General features: G+C 42.3%; 1 protein-coding gene across 2 annotated transcripts in view; it reads left to right on the top strand.

The window, feature by feature from the left end:
• Positions 1-21,695, top strand: part of ZFAND3 (zinc finger AN1-type containing 3) — a 315,563-nt gene that overhangs the window by 278,857 nt on the left and 15,011 nt on the right. For both annotated transcript variants that reach the window (XM_059938778.1, XM_059938777.1), the window contains one exon: positions 9,907-10,074. In XM_059938778.1, the coding sequence (XP_059794761.1) occupies positions 9,907-10,074 (168 nt within the window). The remainder of the gene's footprint in view (positions 1-9,906; positions 10,075-21,695) is intronic.

The following is a 21,695-nucleotide window of genomic DNA, read 5'->3' as shown; positions in this document are numbered from 1 at the left end:
AAATTTTAGAAATTGAGGACAGATTACTGTTTGCCAGGGTTTGCCAGGGAGCAAGGTGGGGGAGGGGGAGAGGGAAGTAGGCATGGCTGTAAAAGGGCAACATGAGGGATCCTTGTGGTGATGGAAATGTTCTGTAGCTTAACTGTATCAACATTAACATCCTGGTTGTGATATTGTACTAGACTTTTGCAAGATGTTACCATTGGGGAAAACTGAGTGAAGGGTACGTGGGGATTTCTCTGTATTATTTCTTTTTTTTTTTTTTTTTTTTTAAAGCACTTTTCTTTTTTATAGCTACTTTATTTATTTATTTATTTATTTTATTTTTGGCTGTGTTGGGTCTTCGGTTCATGCGAGGGCTTTCTCTAGTTGAGGCAAGTGGGGACCGCTCTTCATCGCGGTGCGCGGGCCTTTCACTATCGCGGCCCCTCCCGTCGTGGGGCACAGGCTCCAGACGCGCAGACTCAGTAGTTGTGGCTCACGGGCCCAGCTGCTCCGTGGCATGTGGGATCTTCCCAGACCAGGGCTCGAACCCGTGTCCCCTGCATTAGCAGGCAGATTCTCAACCACTGCGCCACCAGGGAAGCCCCTGTATTATTTCTTATAGCTACATTTGAACCTATAATTATCTCAGAGTAAATCATTTAATAATAAGAGGAAAATGGGCTTGAAAGATTCCTGATAGAGAAAAATTGGCAGTTAATGCCATGTATGTGTCTGTTCAGACCGACAGACCAGCATTAAGATTAATAAACGTGATGGAAGGAGAACTAACCTGGCCATTGACATTTTAGTGAGATGTTCATGAACACCCCCCCCCCCCACCCACCGCCGGCAAATTGAACCAGTTGGCGTCAAAGAGAAGAGAAAGATGTAAAACAGCTTTATTTCCCTGAAAACCCATCAATCCGGTGTTCTCCATGTACCTTTGCTCTCCAGACTGTGAAAGGGTCTACTAATAGATACGATTTTTGGTAAAGAGATGAGGTAGAAGGTAGATGAGCAACAACTTTTATACAAATGGTATTTTGAAAAGCAGGGCTAACAGAAAACAATGCGAGGATGACAGATGTGAGCTAAAAATCACCTGTTTATATGTATACAGTATAGTTCTTAAGTTCAAGAGGTACCTTTTTTTTAAAAAAATAAATTTATTTATTTTGCTTTTGGCTACGTTGGGTCTTCATTGCTGTGTGTGGGCTTTCTCTAGTTGTGGTGAGCGGGGGCTATTCTTCGTTGCGGTGTGTGGGCTTCTCATTGCGGTGGCTTCTCTTGTTGTGGAGCACGGGCTCTAGGTGCGTGGGCTTCAGTAGTTGTGGCTCACGGGCTCTAGAGCGCAGGCTCAGTAGTTGTGGCACACGGGCTTAGTTGCTCCGTGGCGTGTGGGATCTTCCCGGACCAGGGCTCGAACCTGTGTCCCCTGCATTGGCAGGTGGATTCTTACCACTGTGCCACCAGGGAAGCCCCAAGAGGTACCTTTTCGACCTTTCCCTCTTCTGCTTCTTAATCACCCCCTTAACAGAATTTATCACTGCTACATTTTATGTTCATAGTCTCTTCATACATTAATATGCTGTAGGTTTATTTATTTATATCTTTCCTGGAATGTGGCCTCCTTGAGAGGAGAGATCATTGCCATATGTAGTTCTGATTTGCTAGTTTAAAGCCCAGTGCCTGGCACACAGTAGGCACTTGATAAATAATTAATAAAATATTGACTTGTCTGGGCCCTGAACAGAGTGGTCATTAATCTGGAGGCCTACATAAATTAGATCAGATAAACTGAGAGTCTTATTTTACTTAATGAGATTGTGATTATTATTGCAAGTGAACTTTCCTGGGCTTTTGCTTTATGTTTTTTATTCTGATGAAAATTTTCCTTAGGTTTAGAGAGTTGAGTGATCAGCAATGAAAGGGATATCTTATAGGAACAATTAGCAACAGTGTAGAGTCCATCAGGAGGGGAAGGGCAATCAGAAAAAGGCCAGGAAGCTATTGGAAAGGAGATATTTAGAGAAGTGACTTGTGGCCTTCTGGGACCAACTTCAGTCACAGACAGTGCCATCAGACTTTAAGAAATCATGGGCTAAAACACTGACAGCTCCTCTCCTAACGTTCACCTAAGTATCCTTTCCTTGCCAAGGCACAGATGAACTATATCCTGATGACCTGTACGGCAGGTGTGCAGTGGAGGAAGTTAGAGGAAGAACATTCCTTCCCCCACTGCCAAGGTGTAATGGGAACTGGGCTGATTACACAGTGCTTTGCCCTTCTTCACCTGCCCTTACTTGTGCCAGCCCTCCGACCATGTGGATTTGTCAGGGGCTTGCTGGAAGTTTAATTGCTGGTCTTGAATATGAAACAGAGGAGGTGTACAGTTAAAAAATCTCCTTCCTTACAAATAAATGATGTCATTAAAAATAGAGAGATAAATAGAAAAGAGAGGGAGAAAGAATCAGTCAATCCCGGATGGTGGTATATTCCACAGGAAAACTAACCAGGACTATCCACAAGTCCATGTCATTTGAATGAATGAACAAATATACGATTTGAGAGTATGCTGTTCTAGATTAAAAAGAGATTTAGACGTGAGATCCAGATGTATGTAACACATGCAACTTGATTGGACATGCCTTTGAAACAATGAAGGTAAACACTGAAAACAATGGAGATAATTTGGATATGGACTGAATGTTAGATGGCATTGGAGCATTATTCTTAATTTTCTTAGGTATGATATTTTAGTCATGTAAGGAAATGCCCTTATTGTTAAATGTGTATATATGAAGTATTTTGATGTTTGCAACTTATTTTCAGATGGTTTGGTGTTGGGGTGGGAGAGATAAAGCAGTGTGACAGATCGTTCATTAACACTTGTTGAATCTGACTGGAGTGTACACAGGTATTAATTGTACTATTCTTTGAACTTTTCTATATTTTTGAAATTTTTCAAAATAAAAAGTTGGGTGAAGACTGAATACTTTCCTCTTGGGGTTGAGAACAAGGCAAAAATGTCCTCTCTCAACTCTCCTATTCAGTATCATACTAGAAAGCCTAGCTAATACAATAGGCAAGAAAAAGAAATAAAAGGCACACAGATTAGAAAGAAAAATTGAGAGAAACCCCTTCCTTTAGAATTGTTGGACTCTGATGCCATGATTTCATTTAAGATGATTTTATTTAATGGAGAGCTGTTCTCCCCACAGCCCATTAGCTTCTCTTACTTGATCCTTTGATGAATTCATAATTGCTTTTTTTTTTTTTGGTGTCAGTGTGTACCACCAAAATCAGCTTTCAGTTTCTTGTCCAGCGGGAATCAGAGGGAGAGATGGGCTATGAGGAAGTGAGAAATCTGATCCCAGTCTTTAAAACATGTCTTTGGGACGTATGGGTGCTCATTTCATGAAGGGTACAAATTATGGCTCATGACTTCTGCATTTTCTGCTACTCTTTAAGCTGTCTTCCAATCAAAAAATGTCCCTACAGAAGCAGCTTTGAATTGCTGTCGTGAAGATCAGACAGATGATAAAATTACCCTCAAGATTTCTGATGCTTTATGTCTTTTGAGCATACTGAGAAGGACAGAGACCCCAAAAGTTCAGGTGTGCTCCCAAGATAATTGGTTCTACTGATTGGCTACCCCAGGTCTCCCGATCTTGTGTTCTCAGCAGGGAGGAAGAGTCAGGTCTGCTGTCTTGAGGTTGTGATGGAGGAGACCACCCTCAAGATAAGGAGCAAGCCAGAGGAAATAACCTGGAGGGATGGGGGTGGAGATGGAAGGAGAAGAGAGGGATTTGGGCTTCACAACAGTACTGCCTGGCAGTTTGAGAACACCTGACCTTTAAAATGGTTATGATCTAAGATGTGGCGTCCTAGGAGTATTTCAAACTAGATTCATCTTTGTATTACATATCAAATGAAAATGAAGGGTTTTTCCACAAAATTTTAATAATCGGCCTCTTCCAAAGAGTTGAACTTCTTTCTCTGTGTAACAGCTTTTTAACAGGTGTGATATTCCAAAATAGTTCTAGGACCATTAGGAAAATAAGAAAGAAGGGGGAAATTCCAGCCAAATAAAGTGGAAACAAAATTTTAACGGATAATGAGGGAGTTTTCTCTCCTGAAGTCTTTTATGGCATACAGAGTAAGAAGCCAGAGAGGATGAATCTAATCCCTGCACACACTGAAAGGAAGCCTGAGGAGAAAGAGAGAAAGTACCTATAAAACAGATTTTCTTTTTTAAGTGTCTTTTATCAGTTTTTCCAATGAGAGTGTGGTATTTTTCATGGACAGAGGTTTTAGCAGCTTAAGCTTCTTTTATTTTTTATTTTTGGTTGCATTGGGTCTTCGTTGCTGTGCGTGGGCTTTCTCAAGTTGCGGCGAGCAGGGGCTACTCTTTGTTGTGGTGCGTGGGCTTCTCATTGCGGTGGCTTCTCTTGTTGCGGAGCATGGGCTGTAGGCACGCAGGCTTCAGTAACTGTGCCACGTGAACTCAGTAGTTGTGGCTCACGGGCTCTAGAGTGCAGGCTCAGTAGTTGTGGCGCACGGGCTTAGTTGTTCTGAGGCATGTGGGATCTTTCCGGACCAGGGATCAAACCCGTGTCCCCTGCGTTGGCAGGCGGATTCTTAACCACTGCACCACCAGGGAAGCGCCCTTAAGCTTCTTTTAAATGGTCGAAGTAGAGATGGCAGTGATGTGTGAGGTTCATTAATTATTGCTCTTACTGATGTTTGCACAGACTGTTGGGATCATAAATGTCAGTCTGTCAAGAGACTGTGATAGATTCTAAAAAAACTGATTGAGTACCTCAAAAGCTGTCATAAAACCTGAGATTAAACAGATTCATCTTTCTTTCTTAGAAGTGAGGGAAGGTATGGGTGAAGTGAATAGAAGAAGCTTCCTTCTCTTTGTTGGCACTTTGCTATTTCCACTCTCCTGTTCAAAACCATGAGTGTTGGCTTGTGCAGAGGGTCAGGAGCCTGCCTGAGGTGTCAGAGGGACATGGTCATGGTTAGCAGTCTCAGTTGTGTGCGGGCTGCCAGCTGCACAGCGATGGGAGATTCAGGGAGATTGGGATTCAGCTCTGACAGGGCTGACACAATTTATTTGGAAATTTTCAGGAGAGAACATGAGTTGTCAAGACAAGAACAGTGACAGTAAGGAACAAATGTGAATATCTGTCAGAGATAAAACAGAATTTTAAAAGAAGTAGGTCTGTTGTCGTCTCCAGTCAAGTTTTCCAGTTAAACTGTGTTCCTAAATTGAAAGTCTTACCACTACTTTTCTGCTATTGGCTAGGAAAGTACAATTAGAAGACTTTCTCTCTTCAGAGGATTATATATTTTAAAAATCACTGTACTTATTTCTCTGTCACAAATAAAGCAATGGTTACTTTAAATCTAGGAAACTGAGAGATAAACTACTTTTTCTTAAGATTTTCCTTTCTCGTTTAATCACATTATGATTCTTGATCAGACTTTCCTTTGACTAGAAGGTCTGATGTGGTATCTTCCTCAGGCTATTAAACGTAGGCAGAGGAAGAGGGGGTCTGGTTGGATATCAAGAACTGTGAGCCTGGCATAGGCATGTGGGCAGCTCTTGTGTGGGTACATACAGACTAGATTATGTTCTCAAGAAAACGCATACTGGGAGAAGGTGCTTTGTTGGCCATTTATGAAGGACCTTAATTAGAAGTCACTCCTAACTCCTGGGGTGGGAACAGTTTCTAGCTCGCCACTGCACTCTTCCTGCTGCTAATGAGCATGCTCCTTGCAAGGATGCGTTTCTTCTGACAGTTAAAGAAGCTGCATATGAGAGTTATTTCTGTTCACCTTTCTCTCTGCATTAAACCCTTACTGCCCAAGTTCAGATTATGCAAGTAGACTGGTAGGTGTTTTCCATCATTGTTGAGGAGTTGAAAATGCTTCAGGGTAACAAGAACTATTTACTATTTGTGAGCAAAAAGTAAATAATCAAACTTTAATTTATTCAAATACGGACAGTAGATGAGGGTTCCTTTAGTGTTGACCATAATTGGATCTTTTCTTTCTGGTGGTCCTTTTAAAATTGCCATTAAATTTGTAATTGAACAGTTGAATTATTTAGTTCATTATTATGTAATTAGAATTCTTGTCCTGGACATCTGTTTCTCTTATTTAGGCAACTCCCCACATGGCACAGGTTTCATTAAGTAATTAGGAGAGGAGGTGTAAATTTCTTATGCAGACATGATGATGATCCTGTAGACCGCTATTTATTTCATCAGCTTATAATTAAAATACTAAGTTGACTTGTGAGGAAATGCCAAGGAATGGTTTGCTTTGCCAAGAAGTTACAGATAACACATAATTGGATGGCAGCATGTGGAAGGTGGTAAACAGTTTAGGGAGTTTTTTCTCCTCCCTCCTTGTGGTAGAGAGCATTAGAGGGCACAAGGATTCCTTTCCACTTAATAGACCATTGACTGAGTGAAGGATAAGTGGGTGTATTCCAGAATGCTAAAGTTACGAATCTCTTAATGTCTAGGAGCAGTTCCTTGATTCCGAAAAATAACACATTCTGGTAAACATTTCACCTGTCTTGGTTCAGACTCATTGAGGACTGCTTCTCATGGCTCAGGCTTTCTATACATGGATGCCTTAGGTCTTGGACTTGCACAGATGCCGAGACATTGACTCTCAGAGGACTGACTAGGGCTGCGTGGTGTTCCTTTAGGATGGCCAGTGCAGTGCCGCCAGAAGCTGTTGGCAGCATCAAAGACCTCCCTAAGGACCCACTGTTTCAGGAACATCCCATGCTTCCTGCCTTCCAGAGCAAATAATGCAGTTGTCTTTATATATAGTGTGGAATGGATAAAGGAAAATTTCAGGATGAGACCATGCGGACCTGTTTCTTAGTTTTGTTATTATTGAGTGCTCATTGGTCAGACAAGGTGGAGAATTAGAAGAAAAGGGATCAGGCCTGGACAGGTCTCCTAATTTGGGGGCGTTCCATCAGCTGGGTTGTTTGGTGATGACCAATGATGATTATGATTATATCAATATGAATTCTGTTTCTCAATCTTAGGAATCGTATGTTAAAAAGTATTGTCTTCACATACCACTCTCTTGCTTGTTTGAAAATAGTTAGCCATGGATAACATTGACATACTGAAAGTAAATTGTCTTCTTGTAGCAGAGGCTTGCTTTAGAAATGGAAATAGGTGCTACGTAGGTAGACAGCACATTTGACAGTTTGGAGCAGACTCACTTGGGAAACAGCTTTGAATGTGAACATTGCATTTCCAGACACAAGCTCAGTTCTGTGAGGTCGCAGTGCAAATAAAAGAGGGTCCGAGTGGTCCTCTTTTATATTTGAGGTGTGCTGGCCTCGTGTCAAGACCCTCTGGATTTTAACAATTTAAAAATGCAAAGGCTTCAGCCACCTTCTTGTGTGCACCCCAATCTCTCTCCTCTCCCCACCTCACCCCCCAGGGTTGGGGGATAATTTCTGATGTGGATGCTCCAGATTTAGGACCTTGTCTCAGAACAAACACCATTTTTTTGTTTCAGTTTTTACTCTAGAATTTTCTCTTCTCATTACCCAATGGAAAAAAAAAAGTCGAAATAAGGTTATTAATACAAATAGTGCCATTTCTGGTTTGTAAAAAAGGACCCCCCACCCCACCCCAGGACAGTGTGGCCCATACCAGGTGAATTCCTTTTGTCTGGCTGCCTTGTAATCATTTACATTTAGATTGTTGCTTGTTGCTCTTATAGGGGAAGGGGAGGGGCCTGGTGTGTCTGGCTGCCTCAGTCATCACACTGACTAGGTTTGGACAGCTTTGCTCAGCAGAGCTGGGAAATAGGCTGAACTTGCTTTCAATTGTTTTCATCAAAGGCCTTGTTTAGTTGGTTTGTATTGGGGGAAAATGTCATGTAGGGTGCAAGAACTAAACGAAATGAAAAATGAAGTTTACAATTGCTAAGAATGGTGCGTACCTTCTGAAAGTCAGTGCACGGTGCGGTGGGCCGGAGGGCTGTGAGCAAACTGTTATCATTGTCACTGTCAGGGCCAGTGAGTGCTCGGGCGAAATGCAGCATCCTCTCCACACAGAAGGAGGCTGGGAAGGGGATACAGACAGCCTTCCTTGAAATACAGCCGGACTTCCCTGGTGGTCCAGTGGTTGAGACTCCGTGCTTCCACTGCAGGGGGCGTGGTTCGGTTCGATCCCTGGTCGGGGAACTAAGATCCCGCATGCTTCACAGCACGGCCAAAAAAAAAGAAAGAAAGAAAGAAAGAAAAACAGCCAACAGTCTACTGCTTCTCACTAGAGACACAGTAAATAGAAAATCAGGACTGCTTTAGGAGAAGATTTATTCATGTAAGAAATACTCAGTTGTAGGCATAGAGGGCACATTAGTGAACAAAGCTGGTGAAACTTCCTGCCCTCCAGGAGTTTACATTCTCCTGGAGGATAATGTCAAAAGATAAGTGCTGTGGAGGAATAAAAGGCAGGAAAAGGGAGGAAGGGAAGTGCTGCTGAAGGGGGCAAGAGTGGTCTAGATAGGGTTTTCAGGGAAGAAGACCTCATTGAAAATGTAGCTTAAAAGACTTAAGAGAGGGAATTCCGGGTAGATCTGGGTGAAGAGTGTTCCAGACAAAGGGACCAGAAGGTGCAAAGGCCCTGAGGTAGGAGACAATCAGGAGGCTAGTGTGGATGGAGCAGAGGGAGAGAGTAGCAGGGGATGAGGGGAGAGAGATGGGAGGAGGGCACATAAGAAAGGCAGGGCCTTTCTGAGGGTCATAGGAAGTATCTGAACTTTTCCTCCAAGAAGGGGAGCTATTAGAGGATTTTGAGCAGGAGTGTGAAATGATTCTAACTTGATTTTTAACAGGGTCACTTGGCTGCTGTGTGGAGAATAGACTGTAGGACAAGGGGAAGGGCAGGGAGACCAGTAAGAAGCTACTGTGTTAGGAGACTCTCTTCCAGAGGTGGTTTAGCACAAATCACTTTGGAACCTTGGCGAGAGGTGCATCGTCAGTATGTAGTGGCAGTAATTCCAGGAGTACAGAGCCCCCCAAGTGCTGGCTCTTTTCTTTTTTTTGAAAGCAAGAGTTATTTACAGTCTGCCTGTGACATGAACTTTATTGCATTTTACTTTTTTAAGGTTATACAAAACACTTGTTGCACACTGCATCTCCCTTCACCTGCTAATTTGGCACCAGCCCTAGGGTTGCGGTGCCAAGTGCTGCCTCTGTACCACCCCACGCTGGAGGCCATGGGACAGCTTATTTGTGAACAAACAAGGATACTTCTTCACTCTGAATAAAGTTGGAATCGTTTTCAGTATTAGAACCTGATTCTTGTGCGTTTAATTGTGCATAGGAATAGAAATGTCTTTTTACTAGAAAAGATCATGGATCACCCGTGAAACACTGACTTCAGGTATAGAATTGTGCTAAGCATGGTGACATACAGAAATAGTGGACACAGTCCCTTCTCTGGTGAATTACAGTCTACTTAAGGACAAAGATCCAAGAAGAGATAAATAACCAATACAAGCAGTAAGCAACTAGGACCCAAAGAAGGGGTACAAAGAGAGGATCCCATTTCCAGCTCGAATGGTCTCCTCTTAGAGATAGCTATTTTTTAAAGACAACATAGAACAGATGTTTGTTGAGCCACCCCACCCTCCTCTCCTAGCTTGGGCCTGGCTTGTTAGAAGTCAGCTCTAAAGGTGCATGCTTGTCACAATTTGGGACATAAACCAGGCCAGTTAGAACAACTGGCTCTTGCTTATACTGATCCAGTTCCTGGAAAAGGGCAGTAGCCTGGTCAGAAGAATGCCTTGGCTGTACGTTAATCAGCTGTGCTTGCCAGGCCAAGCACTAACCCTGACCCCCAAATGTGTTGTTTTGCTCAGATTCACAGTCTGAGAATGAGGCTTCGCCAGTGAAACGGCCACGACTACTGGAGAATACTGAACGATCCGAGGAAACCAGCCGATCTAAACAGAAAAGCCGACGTCGGTGCTTCCAGTGCCAAACCAAACTGGAGCTGGTGCAGCAGGAACTGGGATCGTGCCGCTGCGGTAAGCGTCCCCCCAGTGGAGGACACAGCGTGGTAGAGGCTGTGTCCTTGGCACCCCGAGAGGCTGAGCTCCTTCATTCTTCTCCCGAGTACCTCCCTGCGAGCTATAGGTTTGGAGCTTGGGAAATCAGAGTAGAGGATTCTTATTTCTAAACACCCTTTATTTCCTCTCACACATACAGAAAAGGCAAAAAACCTCCCCAACTACTCTTACACATATTTCATCAGAGTTGCATTGTCACTGCTTACTGCTCTCAGCTTCTCCCCACTGCATATTACTGTGGTTCCTTCTCATTGATGACTTATTTAGAAGTTAACCAAACCAGTGAAATTCTGAGATATGTACCGTAAAACTCAGATATTAAATTAATTTTGAATGAGCTTCTTACTATATATAATAAATGGAAGATTTCTCCCCCATATCCCTTTTAAATTAAAGTTTGATTAGAAAATTATTTTCTTTGAACCATAATTCATTGTCAGTTAACCCCTTGAAATAGCTTTAAAGTAACCTTTTCCTTCTGTATTATCCAGTGTAATACCAACTCTTGGAATTTTTGGTGGGATGTACTTTTTAAAAACTTTATGCCTACCCACAGTGGAACAAAACTTAGAACAATCCTTCCTCTCCCTTTGACCACATACATCGTGTCACGTGGAAGCGAAATTGTGTAGCTGCATTATTTAGGCTGACTTACAGTTTTCCTGTCCCTGTTTTTATTTCTTGACTTTAGAGCACAGTATTGTGAAATTGTTCTTTGGGACAGAGCTGTCATCAGGCACACTGGCTCTAGCCTCTGAGAATCCTGTATCCTTTGTCCTTAGGAGTGAGCTTTTAGAAGCCTCCTTTTACCTCTGGGATGGCCTTAGATATCCTGTAAGTACTGATGCTGGTAGTCAGGACTAGGTGGTTCTCCCAGCAGTTAGGAAGTTACAGTTGCTCAAAGCTCTTCATCTTCTGAAGAGATCGCCGTTGCTGCTCCTGTCCCTCAGTTATCTGCCCTGTTGGAAATGAGAAGGACAGGAGGGAGTTCCAGCCTCTCGTGGAAACTGAGTTGGAACTCCTTTCCTGTCATGAGTAGAAATCTGTTTGTTACACAGTCTGGTGTGTGGTACTCGGCAGTATCAGAAACATATTTATATTCAACTGCAGAAACGGTGACTAGCATGTGGAGTCCAGGTATCACTGGACAAGTTTTTATTCTTTAGCCTGGCATTTATTTATCCTATTAAATGCTTGTGTGAAAGTGTAAGGAGAGAGGTAGGATAAGACATGGGTGCAGAGGCTGTCAGCAGAATTTTCAAACCTCACTTTTGTTCCTGCAATGTGATGTGGTCCAGGTGAGCCCAGAACCTTGTTCTTAGGCTGTGTCTTGATCAACCCTGCCAGGTAATGTAAAATTCTTAACGAGGTAGTGAAGGAATACTGTGGTTAGCCAAGGAAACTCTGGGGTCTCATGGCTAACCAGCTTTGCCCATAGTGGTTTGTCTGATCTTTTGTGGTCTGCAAATTCTTGCTTTGGTCTTCACGTGGACCCCTTGGGGCTTCAGCAGTTCAGTCTGTTGCCAGTGTTGTGCAGCTTCCCTGACCATTTGCCTGTTGCTTTTGTAACACAGGCCTTTGGTGATTCCTAAATTAGAATCATGGGATTTTCCTGTACCTTACATTCTTGTTTCCTTCTTGAAAGTAACTGAATCCTGGGTATTACACAGCATTTGCCCTAGTGGATCAAGCAGTTGGTCCATCAAGTGTGCTGTCTCGCCTCTGGCAGTGGCTAATAACCTCCTCTCCTTGTCAGGCAAGCAGTGAGAATTCACAATTTAGCGCTGAGAGATCCAGAGGTGTGGTAACCGAGTCTCCCAGTTTACCCTTCAGCTTTGATGCAAACCACCTAATTTCCTAAGGTCTTAAGCACCAAGCTGAAAATATCTAGAAATACATGTTGGATGACTTCATGTGCTCCTAAAGTGAAGCCAACTTGACTGGCTCTGGTAAGTGCAGACTACTCTGCTGTGCTCTTCACCTCTCAGGCAGGAGGCTGGGTTTCTAAAGTAAGTGCCTATTGGGTTTGCCATAGATGTGTATTCTCTTTAAATGGTCTAACACGTGGTCCCTTGGCTTATGCCCAATTCTGAGGGTCGTCTTATAGAGAGATTTGATTTTTCTGCTGGAGAAGAGAACCCTGAGCTTTCTGCAGTCCCACCAGATGTAGCCTTCCTAGAGAGAGCTGGGAGTTCAATTGGGCCCACTGAGAGCATTACACTTACGTCCCCAGAAAAATGACTGAGTCAACTGCCACATTTTAAAAGATGAAGGACAGTAGTGGGAACACACACCTCTGGGGCTGCCCCTGACGAATAGCTCCTGTGTCCCTCCTGCCTGTCTGCTTGGATCTCTAGGAAACGGTGAGTCGTACGGTTATTTCCTTGAGGCTGCGTGGAGTGCTAGGGAGACGTTTAACTGCCCTGAAAGGTTTTGGAAGACGGGAAACACAGTAATTTACTACTGTAAGTGAAGACTCAGGAAGGCGGTTTGAACTCAAACAGAACACTTTTCCACTGCAGAAAATCTTTTTTTTATATATATTCACAATCTTTTTTTCCATTCCCCTTCCACTCTGTACAGGTTATTAACTGCTGACAAGAAATTCACATCTCATAAATAATGCTTAAGAGCCGTTGCTGTATAAATTGAATGTGTTACGAATTGTGATGGACCTTTTTGTAGCATTCGATGCCTAGAGCAGGAAGAACAGAGGATGTCATTTTCATTAATTTCTAATGAGGTGCCAATTAAAGACAGGGAAGACGCTCCAAAGGGTAGAGTGGCCAAGCTCCCCTGAATCCTCCGCCTGGGGCTCTCATCCAAACACTGCCAGCAAGCCTTCTCTAAAAATTCCATTAAATCACAGTCTCATCGAGAGCACACAGACACATTCAGCTCCCCTTTGATCTTCAAAAGAGCAATTTGTAAGGCGAGTTCTGAGTCTTCTCACATAGGGAACAGCTAGAGGTGATAGGAATTGTTAATTGCCAAGACACTCCATGGGCTTTCAATAAGGAGGTGAATTTTGAAGATGAATTCTCCTCTGCCTCGCTGTGACTAGATAACCTTTAAATCAACAATACCATAGTAACACCCTTTTCCTGTGAAATCTTTCTGGGTGCCAATCAGAAAAAGCATGTGGTGAGGCTGGGATGATACCCTGCATCCTAGTGTATCTTCAGCAGTTTAACTTCTCAAGATGGAAAACAATTGCATAAAAATGGATTTATTTGTTTCATTTTCTACTTAGTAGGCAAATAGATCAGCTCGTTGTCTTTACAGGGGTCTTGTCTCTCCAAATGCCACCTGGAGGGTGTTCTTCTGAAATCTGGCCATCCTCATCCGATGTGGGCCACAGCACAGCCATGTGGATGCTGTGTTTTCTAATCAGATCTTGCATGATGCGTACCACATGGCTTTTTAATCGCTATGCATTGCTTCCCAGAACCACAGAATTAATTTTTAAATACCAGTCTAAGAGCTTGCATGAGTTATGGCATGTTTTCAGTTGACAGTGACTTAAACTGTAAGCTGATATGCTCCCTTTTGGGACAACAGTGCTTTTACTAACCTCTTGAGTAATCTGACTTCGTTTACTGCTTTCAAAATAAATTTTATATTCCCTTTAGAAACTCAGAGTGATGCTTTAGCTGGGACCTTTAGTTTATTGACTTAAAGTGCCTCAGTGGTCATTTCTGCCTTTTCATTCACTGTCAAGCTAAATTCAGCTAGCATTTATTGAGATGTGATTTTGCATAAAGCATTTTGCTAGGTTTTGTGGGGAATATAGGAGGTAGAATACAGAACGTAGGAGCTCATAGTTTAGGTCAGTGATTTCAGACTTAAGTGGGCCTCAGAATTGCACAGAGGGCTGTTAAAACACAGTCTGCTGGGCCCACCCCCAGAGCTTCTGACTCAGTGGGTGATGCTGATGCTGCTGGCCTGAGGACCGTGCTTTGAGAACCACTGCTCTAGCGCTTCCCAACCTGGGAAGTCTCTAAAGTATAGAATGTCTGGGCCTCACACTTAACAATTAAATCAGAAAAGGTTTCTGGGTATTGTTTTTTTTAACATTTTGGAAATTAAAAGTTTGTCCTGGACCATTTGAAAGTAAATTGCAAACATTGTGACCCTTTATCCCTATAAAATTCAATGAATGTTTCCTGAGAATAGTTATTTTATATAACCGCAGCACACTTATCAGCTTCAGTAAATTGATGCTGATAAATATTTTTATCAAATCTGTTGTCCATATTCTAGCTTTGCTAGTTGATCCAGTAATATACTTCATAAAAGCATTTCCCCCCCCTCTAGTACAGAATCCAGTCCATGATCAAGTGTTGAATTTAGTTGTCATGTCTCTTTAGACTCTTAAGCTGGAACATTTTCATTGCCTTTCTTTGTTTTTAATGATATTGACATCTTGAAGGCTACATTTCTCCACCCTCCTCTGCTTACCCTTCCCAACCCCCCACTTTTTAAAATAGAGCACTCCTTGTTTGGAGGTTGTCTGGTGTTTCTTCATGATTAGATTCAGGTTATGTATTCCCAGCCAGAATGCTACATGGGTGATGTTGTGTTCCCCTCAGGGTTCTTCATTGGGAGGCACGGATGTTTATCTGCCTCTCATTATTAATGTTAATTTTGCTTCATTCACCCAGTCTAGGTGTTGTCTGATGTCTCTAAAAATAGTATTTTTGCCCTTGCAACTAGTAAGCAATCTGTGGGAAACACTTGGACTATACAAATGTCCTGATCATCATCAAAAAGGTCTCCTAGATTTAGCATCCATTGATGATTCTTGCCTGAACCAATCTTTACTATGATGGTTGCAAAATGATGCTTTGCCAACTCCAGTCCTTCTGCATTTACCATTTGCACGGAGCATTCTCCTCCCCCATTTATTTATCTCATTGGTTTGGACTCATTGGGCTCTTATATTTTTCAGTGGTTTATAATTCATTACTATACTTAATTATTTTGTTGCTCAAATTGTCTCAGATTTGGCCAGTGGAAGTTCCTTCAAGCTGAATTCTGTATTTTTGTGACATACCTCCTGTTCCGTTGTGGTTTTTTTTTTAATTTATTTATTTATTTATTTATTTATTTTTGGCTATGTTGGGTCTTCGTCGCGGTGTGCGGGCTTCTCACTGCAATGGCTTCTCTTGTTGCAGAGCACAGGCCCTAGGTACACGGGCCTCAGCAGTTGTGGCACATGGGCCTAACTGCTCCATGGCATGTGGGATCTTCCTGGGCCAGGGATCGAACCCGTGTCCTCTGCATTGGCAGGTGGATTCATAACCACTGTGCCACCAGGAAAGTCCCTGCCTCCCGTTTTTTTTTTTTTTTTTTTTTTTTTTTTTTTTTAAAGAATTTTTTTTAAGGCATTGTTTACTTTGTTTATTTATTTATTTTTGGCTGTGTTGGGTCTTCGTTTCTCTGCGAGGGCTTTCTCTAGTTGTGGCAAGCGGGGGCCACTCTTCATCGCGGTGCGCGGGCCCCTCACCATCGCGGCCCCTCCCGTTGCGGGGCACAGGCTCCAGACGCGCAGGCTCAGTAATTGTGGCTCACGGGCCCAGTTGCTCCGCGGCATGCGGGATCCTCCCAGACCAGGGCTCGAACCCGTGTGCCCCGCATTGGCAAGCAGACCCTCAACCACTGCGCCACCAGGGAAGCCCCTCCCGTTTTTTAAAAAGCATTTTCTTACTCTCTGGCCTAACATGATGTGTTCTGGACGTATCTTGTACTTGCTTAGTCCTGGAATCAGCCACTTTTCCAAGGATCCCCAAGCTGATTTAAATATGCATTCAGAGTAGGAATTTGCTGGTCCTGAGTGGAAGGCAGGCACATGCATGAAATAAGTGGCATCCAGAGCAGCCTACCATAAGAGTTTTAATCAAGGTACAAGACATATGTTATAGGAATATGGGGAGGGAGAGATTAATTCCAACTGGAAGACTCTGGACAGGCTTCCACAATAGGGGCATTAAAGGAAGGGTGGGACTTAGAAGTGCAGAAAGAGGGGATGCTTGGACCAAGCTGGTGTTCTGCAGGTGACCTCTGTGCAGCCCTATGGAGCCTTGGGGTTGACTGAGGAGAGACTGCTAGAAAAGGAGGGAAGGGATTCCAGATTCCAGGCTGTAGGGTTTGGACATTGGTTTGCAGTGAAAAGCTATCAGTGGTTTGAATGTGGTCAACACGATCTAATTTGAATTTTTTTTTTAAATTAAGCACACAGGAAAGCCCAGGAGGCTGTTGAATCTTCTAGAGGAGCGATCTAGGGAGAATGTGAACTGATTCACAAAGTGGAAAGGAATGTGCACGTGTCACAGCCGTCCCCGTCCACTACAGGGGACTGACTGAACGGTGAACAGATAGTGATATGCTGAGGTCGAGTGTGGGGCAAGGAGCTGTGGTGATTATGAAGCATGTGGGTGACGTGAAACTACCAGGCTGGTCCATTCCACCAGCTTCAGAAACCACCACAAATAAGCCCACGTCTAGGCCTTTATTTTAAGTCTCTTCCAAGTGTGATTTAAACCTGTCAGGGACATTTGACGTTCTGTCCTATGCCTCAAAGAAAGTGAGGCTATATTTTCTTATAAAAGGTCTTATTCTGTGTACAGAGTTCTAGCCTGGATCTGTCAGAAAACCCTACTATCCATGGAAACACCTGAGATCCTTTATCATGAACAAATTGGTTTCGCCAGTTAGGTGTTATCATTACTGCTGTTGAGTATTGAGTCCATGCTCTGCAGTGTGTTATATAGAGAGTGTGGTGACCAAGATCCCAGCCCTTTAGGATCTCCTGTTGTTTTATGCTGAGTCTGGCAGTGAAAGGCTAAAGTTTTTCCAGCACTTCTGAGACAGCAGCTGGGTGTTATGTTACCTTATGGCTCAAGAGAAGGAGGTGCCTGCCCACCCTCCCAAAAGCAAAAACAAAAGCAACAGCAGCAACAGAAAACCTTTGATGGGAGTTACTGTATATATGAGAGCTAAGAGTAATTGAAAATCTTGAGGCAAATTGAGAAAATTTTCTCCCTTTGCTACTCTCTTCCTTTCACTCTCACTGTACTTTCACCTAAACAAGAGTATGCTTATTTGTAGTCCCCATTTAATCTTTAATGTGTAAGAGTTCTGGTCTAAAACCAAACAGATTAGTCCCTCTAAATTGCAAGTTGAGGTGTTAGAGCAAAACAAATCAAACCTTTACTGAACACTAGCTCCACATATTTGGCCCATTAGTTTACCACGTCCCAGAGATCCAAGCTACCATATGTCCTTTAACAAGGCTGTAGAGAGAGATTAGAAACATGAAGAGCTCCCCTCCCCAGCAAAGGAGCATCAAAGACCAAGCTTTTAAAATACAAAATGTGCAGAGCACATTTACTTGAAGCCTGTGTCACTTCCCCACTCATACCCTACTGACAGGCAAACCAGCAGACCCTTGTCCCATGAAGTGAATATTTTCCGTCTGGATAGCAAATTTGCAACTATTTCTGTAGTCCAGTCTTAGCAATAACAACACAATAATAATTTAATCAAAACTGTTTGGATAGATTACCCTGTTTAGGATATTTCTTTATGGAGAGAAAAAAATGGCTTATTGTAAAAGGAAATGAGTTTTTTAAATTCTAAGAGTAAATAATTTCAGTTAGTTCTTTGCCTAGCCAGGTGTGTGTATATGTGAGTGTTTTTTGGATTTTTTGATATATAATTTACATACCATAAAATTCACCTGTTTTATAGTTCAGTGAGTTTTAGTAACTTTAAGTTGTACAGCCCTCAGCAAATTCAAATTTTAGAATACTTCCATTACCCCAGAAAGTTCCCACGTGCCTCATTTTCAGTCAGTCACTACACTCTCCTACCCTAGCCCCAGGCAACCACTGATCTGCCTCTGTTGGTATAATTTTGCCTTTTCTAGAATTTTAGCATCAGTGGATTCAAACAGTATATATATATACAGTCTTGTGTGTCCACCATAGTATGTTGTTTTTGAGATTCATCCATTTGTTACATATCAGTAGTTCATTCCTCTTTAGTGTTGAGTATTATTTCATTGTATGGATAATACCACATTTGTTTATCCATTTACCATTTTACATACATTTGGGTTGTTGCCAGTTTGGGATATTATGAGTAGAGCTGCTATAAATATTCATGCAGAAGTCTTTGTATGGACATATGTTTTAATTTCTTGGGTAAATACATAGAGGTAGAATTGCCAGATTGAATGGTCATTTTCTAAGAAAATCCCATCAGCAGTGTATTAGGGTTCCAATTTCTCCATAATTGGCCAACATTTAATGTTGTCATTCTTTTTAACTTTAGCTATTCTAGTGGTTGTGTGGTACCATCTCACTGTCATATGTTAATTTTCATTTCTCTAATGACCAGTGACGTTAAGCATCTTTTTCATATGCCTTTTGGCCACTCATATGTCTTCTTTTCTGAAGAGTCTGTTTATACTTCAGATATCTTGCCCATTTTAAAAAGATTTACAGAATTGCCATTTTCACAATATTCCAACCTATGAATATATGTCTCTCCTCTTACTTAAGTCTTCTTTAATTTCATAGCAGTGTTTTATATTTTTCGGTTTCCATTCTTTGTTAAATTTATTTATAAGTATTTAGTTTTTTGATGCTATTGTAAATAGAATTTTAAAATTTTATTTTCAGATTGTTCTTTGCTGCCACTTTGAAGTGCAGCCGGTTTTTGTATATGATCTTTTATCTTGCAACCTTACTAAATTCACTAGATTCCCTTAGGGTTTTCTGTATCCATGATCATGCCATCTGCAAATAAGGGCAGTTTTACCCCTTTCCAATCTGTATGCCTGTTAACTTCTTTTTCTTGTGTTACTGCACTGGCTAGGACCTCTGGCATAATGTTGAATAGAAGTGTTGAGAATCAACTTCCTTGCCTTTTCCTTGATCTTAGGTAGAAAGCATTCAGTTTTTTACCATTTATGTATGATTTGGCTGTAGATTGTGCATAGCTGTTCCCCATCCTGACAAAGTTTAATAGTTGTTACCTGTGGAATACATTGTAGGAAAACATTGGAAATGTTCAAATACATTCTCCCAAAACAGCTGATACAGCTCATGGTGAGCTACCATGTGACCTAAAAAAGGTGAACAGAGACGTGTTTTAAAGACTTCTCATGTCCCATGCTTACGGTTGAAACACATGCCCTTTGTTCAGAGTCATAACGTGTCTGTCCAGCCATAGTGGGGAAAGCCTGTGACCTGAGGGCACTCCTCTTTTTTCAAAACCAAAATCAAAACAGACACCCAAGATGCTGTTCTGGGTTATTCTCACTTGAGATAATGAAAGCAAACCACACTGAGAAATGCTTTGTTTGAATTAAATGCTTTTACTACAATACAAAATCACAAAAAAATTGTGGGTAGATAGGTAATAGAATCACGTACCACCAAGATGAGAGGGAGCCTTAGCAATCATTTAGTCCAACGGCCCCCCCCCATTTGTTTGTTTGTTTGTTTGTTGTAAACGAGGAAACTAAGGCCAGAAAAGTTGCCACTAGCCTCATATCACACCTGTGTGCTAAATGTTGCTATTTCACGCAGGCTTTGATCTGAAACTCAAGGACTGCTGAAGAGTTTCTGACCAACATGACTGCTCACAGCAGTGCCCACTCTCCCTCCCTCGAGCATAGCTTTCATCCCCCGCTGACTACAGCTTCTTGTCACATATTCTTGTCCATCCCTGGGGGACTTCTGCTCTTATCTCCTCTGAAGTACCCAGAAGATTTCTTGGTCTTTCCTCCAGATTAATACACCTGACTCTCTTAACCTCCTCTTAGTTCAGCCTCCAGAACCTTGTTCAGGACTTGGGACTCTTACATGGACCCTTCACAGCAAAATGTCACCAAATTAGACCAGTTGTGGTAAAAATAGTATTTAGTCAAAATAACAGGATTAAAATATTATTTCTTTCAAAATTGATATCAAATTGTTCACAAAGTGTTGCTAAAGAAATGTCCTTTCTTGCGCCTTTTATGTGTGTCGTTAAAACTAATTTGTGTTTAGTACATTGTATGCAGATACATGCTAGTAAACACTCTCTGTCTTCATGCTAGATTCTTATGTGACTCCCTCTTGAGTAGAACTTCTTAAAAAGTGTGGGCCTCAGACCAGCATTTCAGAGTCCCTGAGTAGGTGGGGATGCGTCTTTGGAAAGCAAAAATGCAGTTGCTCAGGCAATTCTAATATACCCCAAAGTTTGATATACTGCCTATACACTTAATAGCTCATTTCTTCATAGGAAATGTAAAGGTAATTTAAGACAAAATCGAGTTACTGGAAATTTCCAATGAGGTCATGCACATCAGAGGTTTTATGTCAAATCTAGGCAACTCCATTCTCTTTCACTCAGAGATTTACATCTTCTGAGTGTTTGACACATGCCTTCCTCCACTGGTCTCCTCTCTCCTGCTAGATTCTAAAATACTCAGAGAGCAGGACCATGTGTTGTTCTATAGCTTCCCACTGCCCCTGTTAGAGTTACGTGGCCTATAGTAGGTACCCCATCTGTTATTATTTCTTGTAATAACATACAAGAAAAAAATTAGAAGTCAAGGAAATGTGGTGTTCTGGTGAGCCTGCTGGTTTTCTTTAGGGGCACGTCCTTTTGTGGTAGTGTTTGAAGGCAGGCCTAAGCAGGTGAATGGGAGAATGTCTGGCCCAGTCTCCATGGAAATTCTTCTTTTTTTAAAAAATAAATAAATAAATAAATAAATAAATAAATTTATTTATTTATTTATTTATTTATTTATTTATTTATGGCTGTGTTGGGTCTTCGTTTCTGTGCGAGGGCTTTCTCTAGTTGCGGCGAGCGGGGGCCACTCTTCATCACAGTGCGCGGGCTTCTCATTGTCGTGGCCTCTCCTGTTGCGGAGCACAGGCTCCAGATGCGCAGGCTCAGTAGTTGTGGCGCACGGGCTTAGTTGCTCCGCGGCATGTGGGATCTTCCTGGACCAGGGCTCGAACCCGTGTCCCCTGCATTGGCAGGAGGATTCTTAACCACTGCGCCACCAGGGAAGCCCTCCATGGAAATTCTTGATGCCAGCGTACATGTACAACCTGAGGGTTTCCCAATGGAATAATTGACTTAAGGAATAAGGTTTAGAGAGAAAACCTTAGCGTTATTTAGTTTTACATACTTTTATCCGCCTTGAATTTTTATTGGTAGAGGGGGAAAAATCAGGCGAGACAGGTATGCTATCAGAGCAGCATTGCTTGCTTGGTCTGATTAAAATTATTTGATATGCTTTTGGTTTAATTAAATACTCAACTTTGGGGATGGGTGTATTTGCCTAAATAAAACCTGTGATTCATCTTGCACGTGAATAAGATGGGCTCTTTGGGCGTCACAGAGACTGCCAGGTCACAGACCTGCTGTGTATAACCACACCAGTCTCTCACTCCTGCCTAGCAAACCCATCACTCTCTGACACAAAGTCCAAGCACTTATGGGACTGAGAAGTTATCCATCTGGTGCCAGTCCAACTCCCTGAACTGACGCTGCAGAAACTACATCAGCAGTGC

The sequence above is a fragment of the Balaenoptera ricei genome, chromosome 11 (assembly GCF_028023285.1).
Source record: "Balaenoptera ricei isolate mBalRic1 chromosome 11, mBalRic1.hap2, whole genome shotgun sequence".
NCBI lineage: Eukaryota > Metazoa > Chordata > Mammalia > Artiodactyla > Balaenopteridae > Balaenoptera > Balaenoptera ricei.
This window is presented reverse-complemented; position numbering and strand designations above follow the sequence as displayed.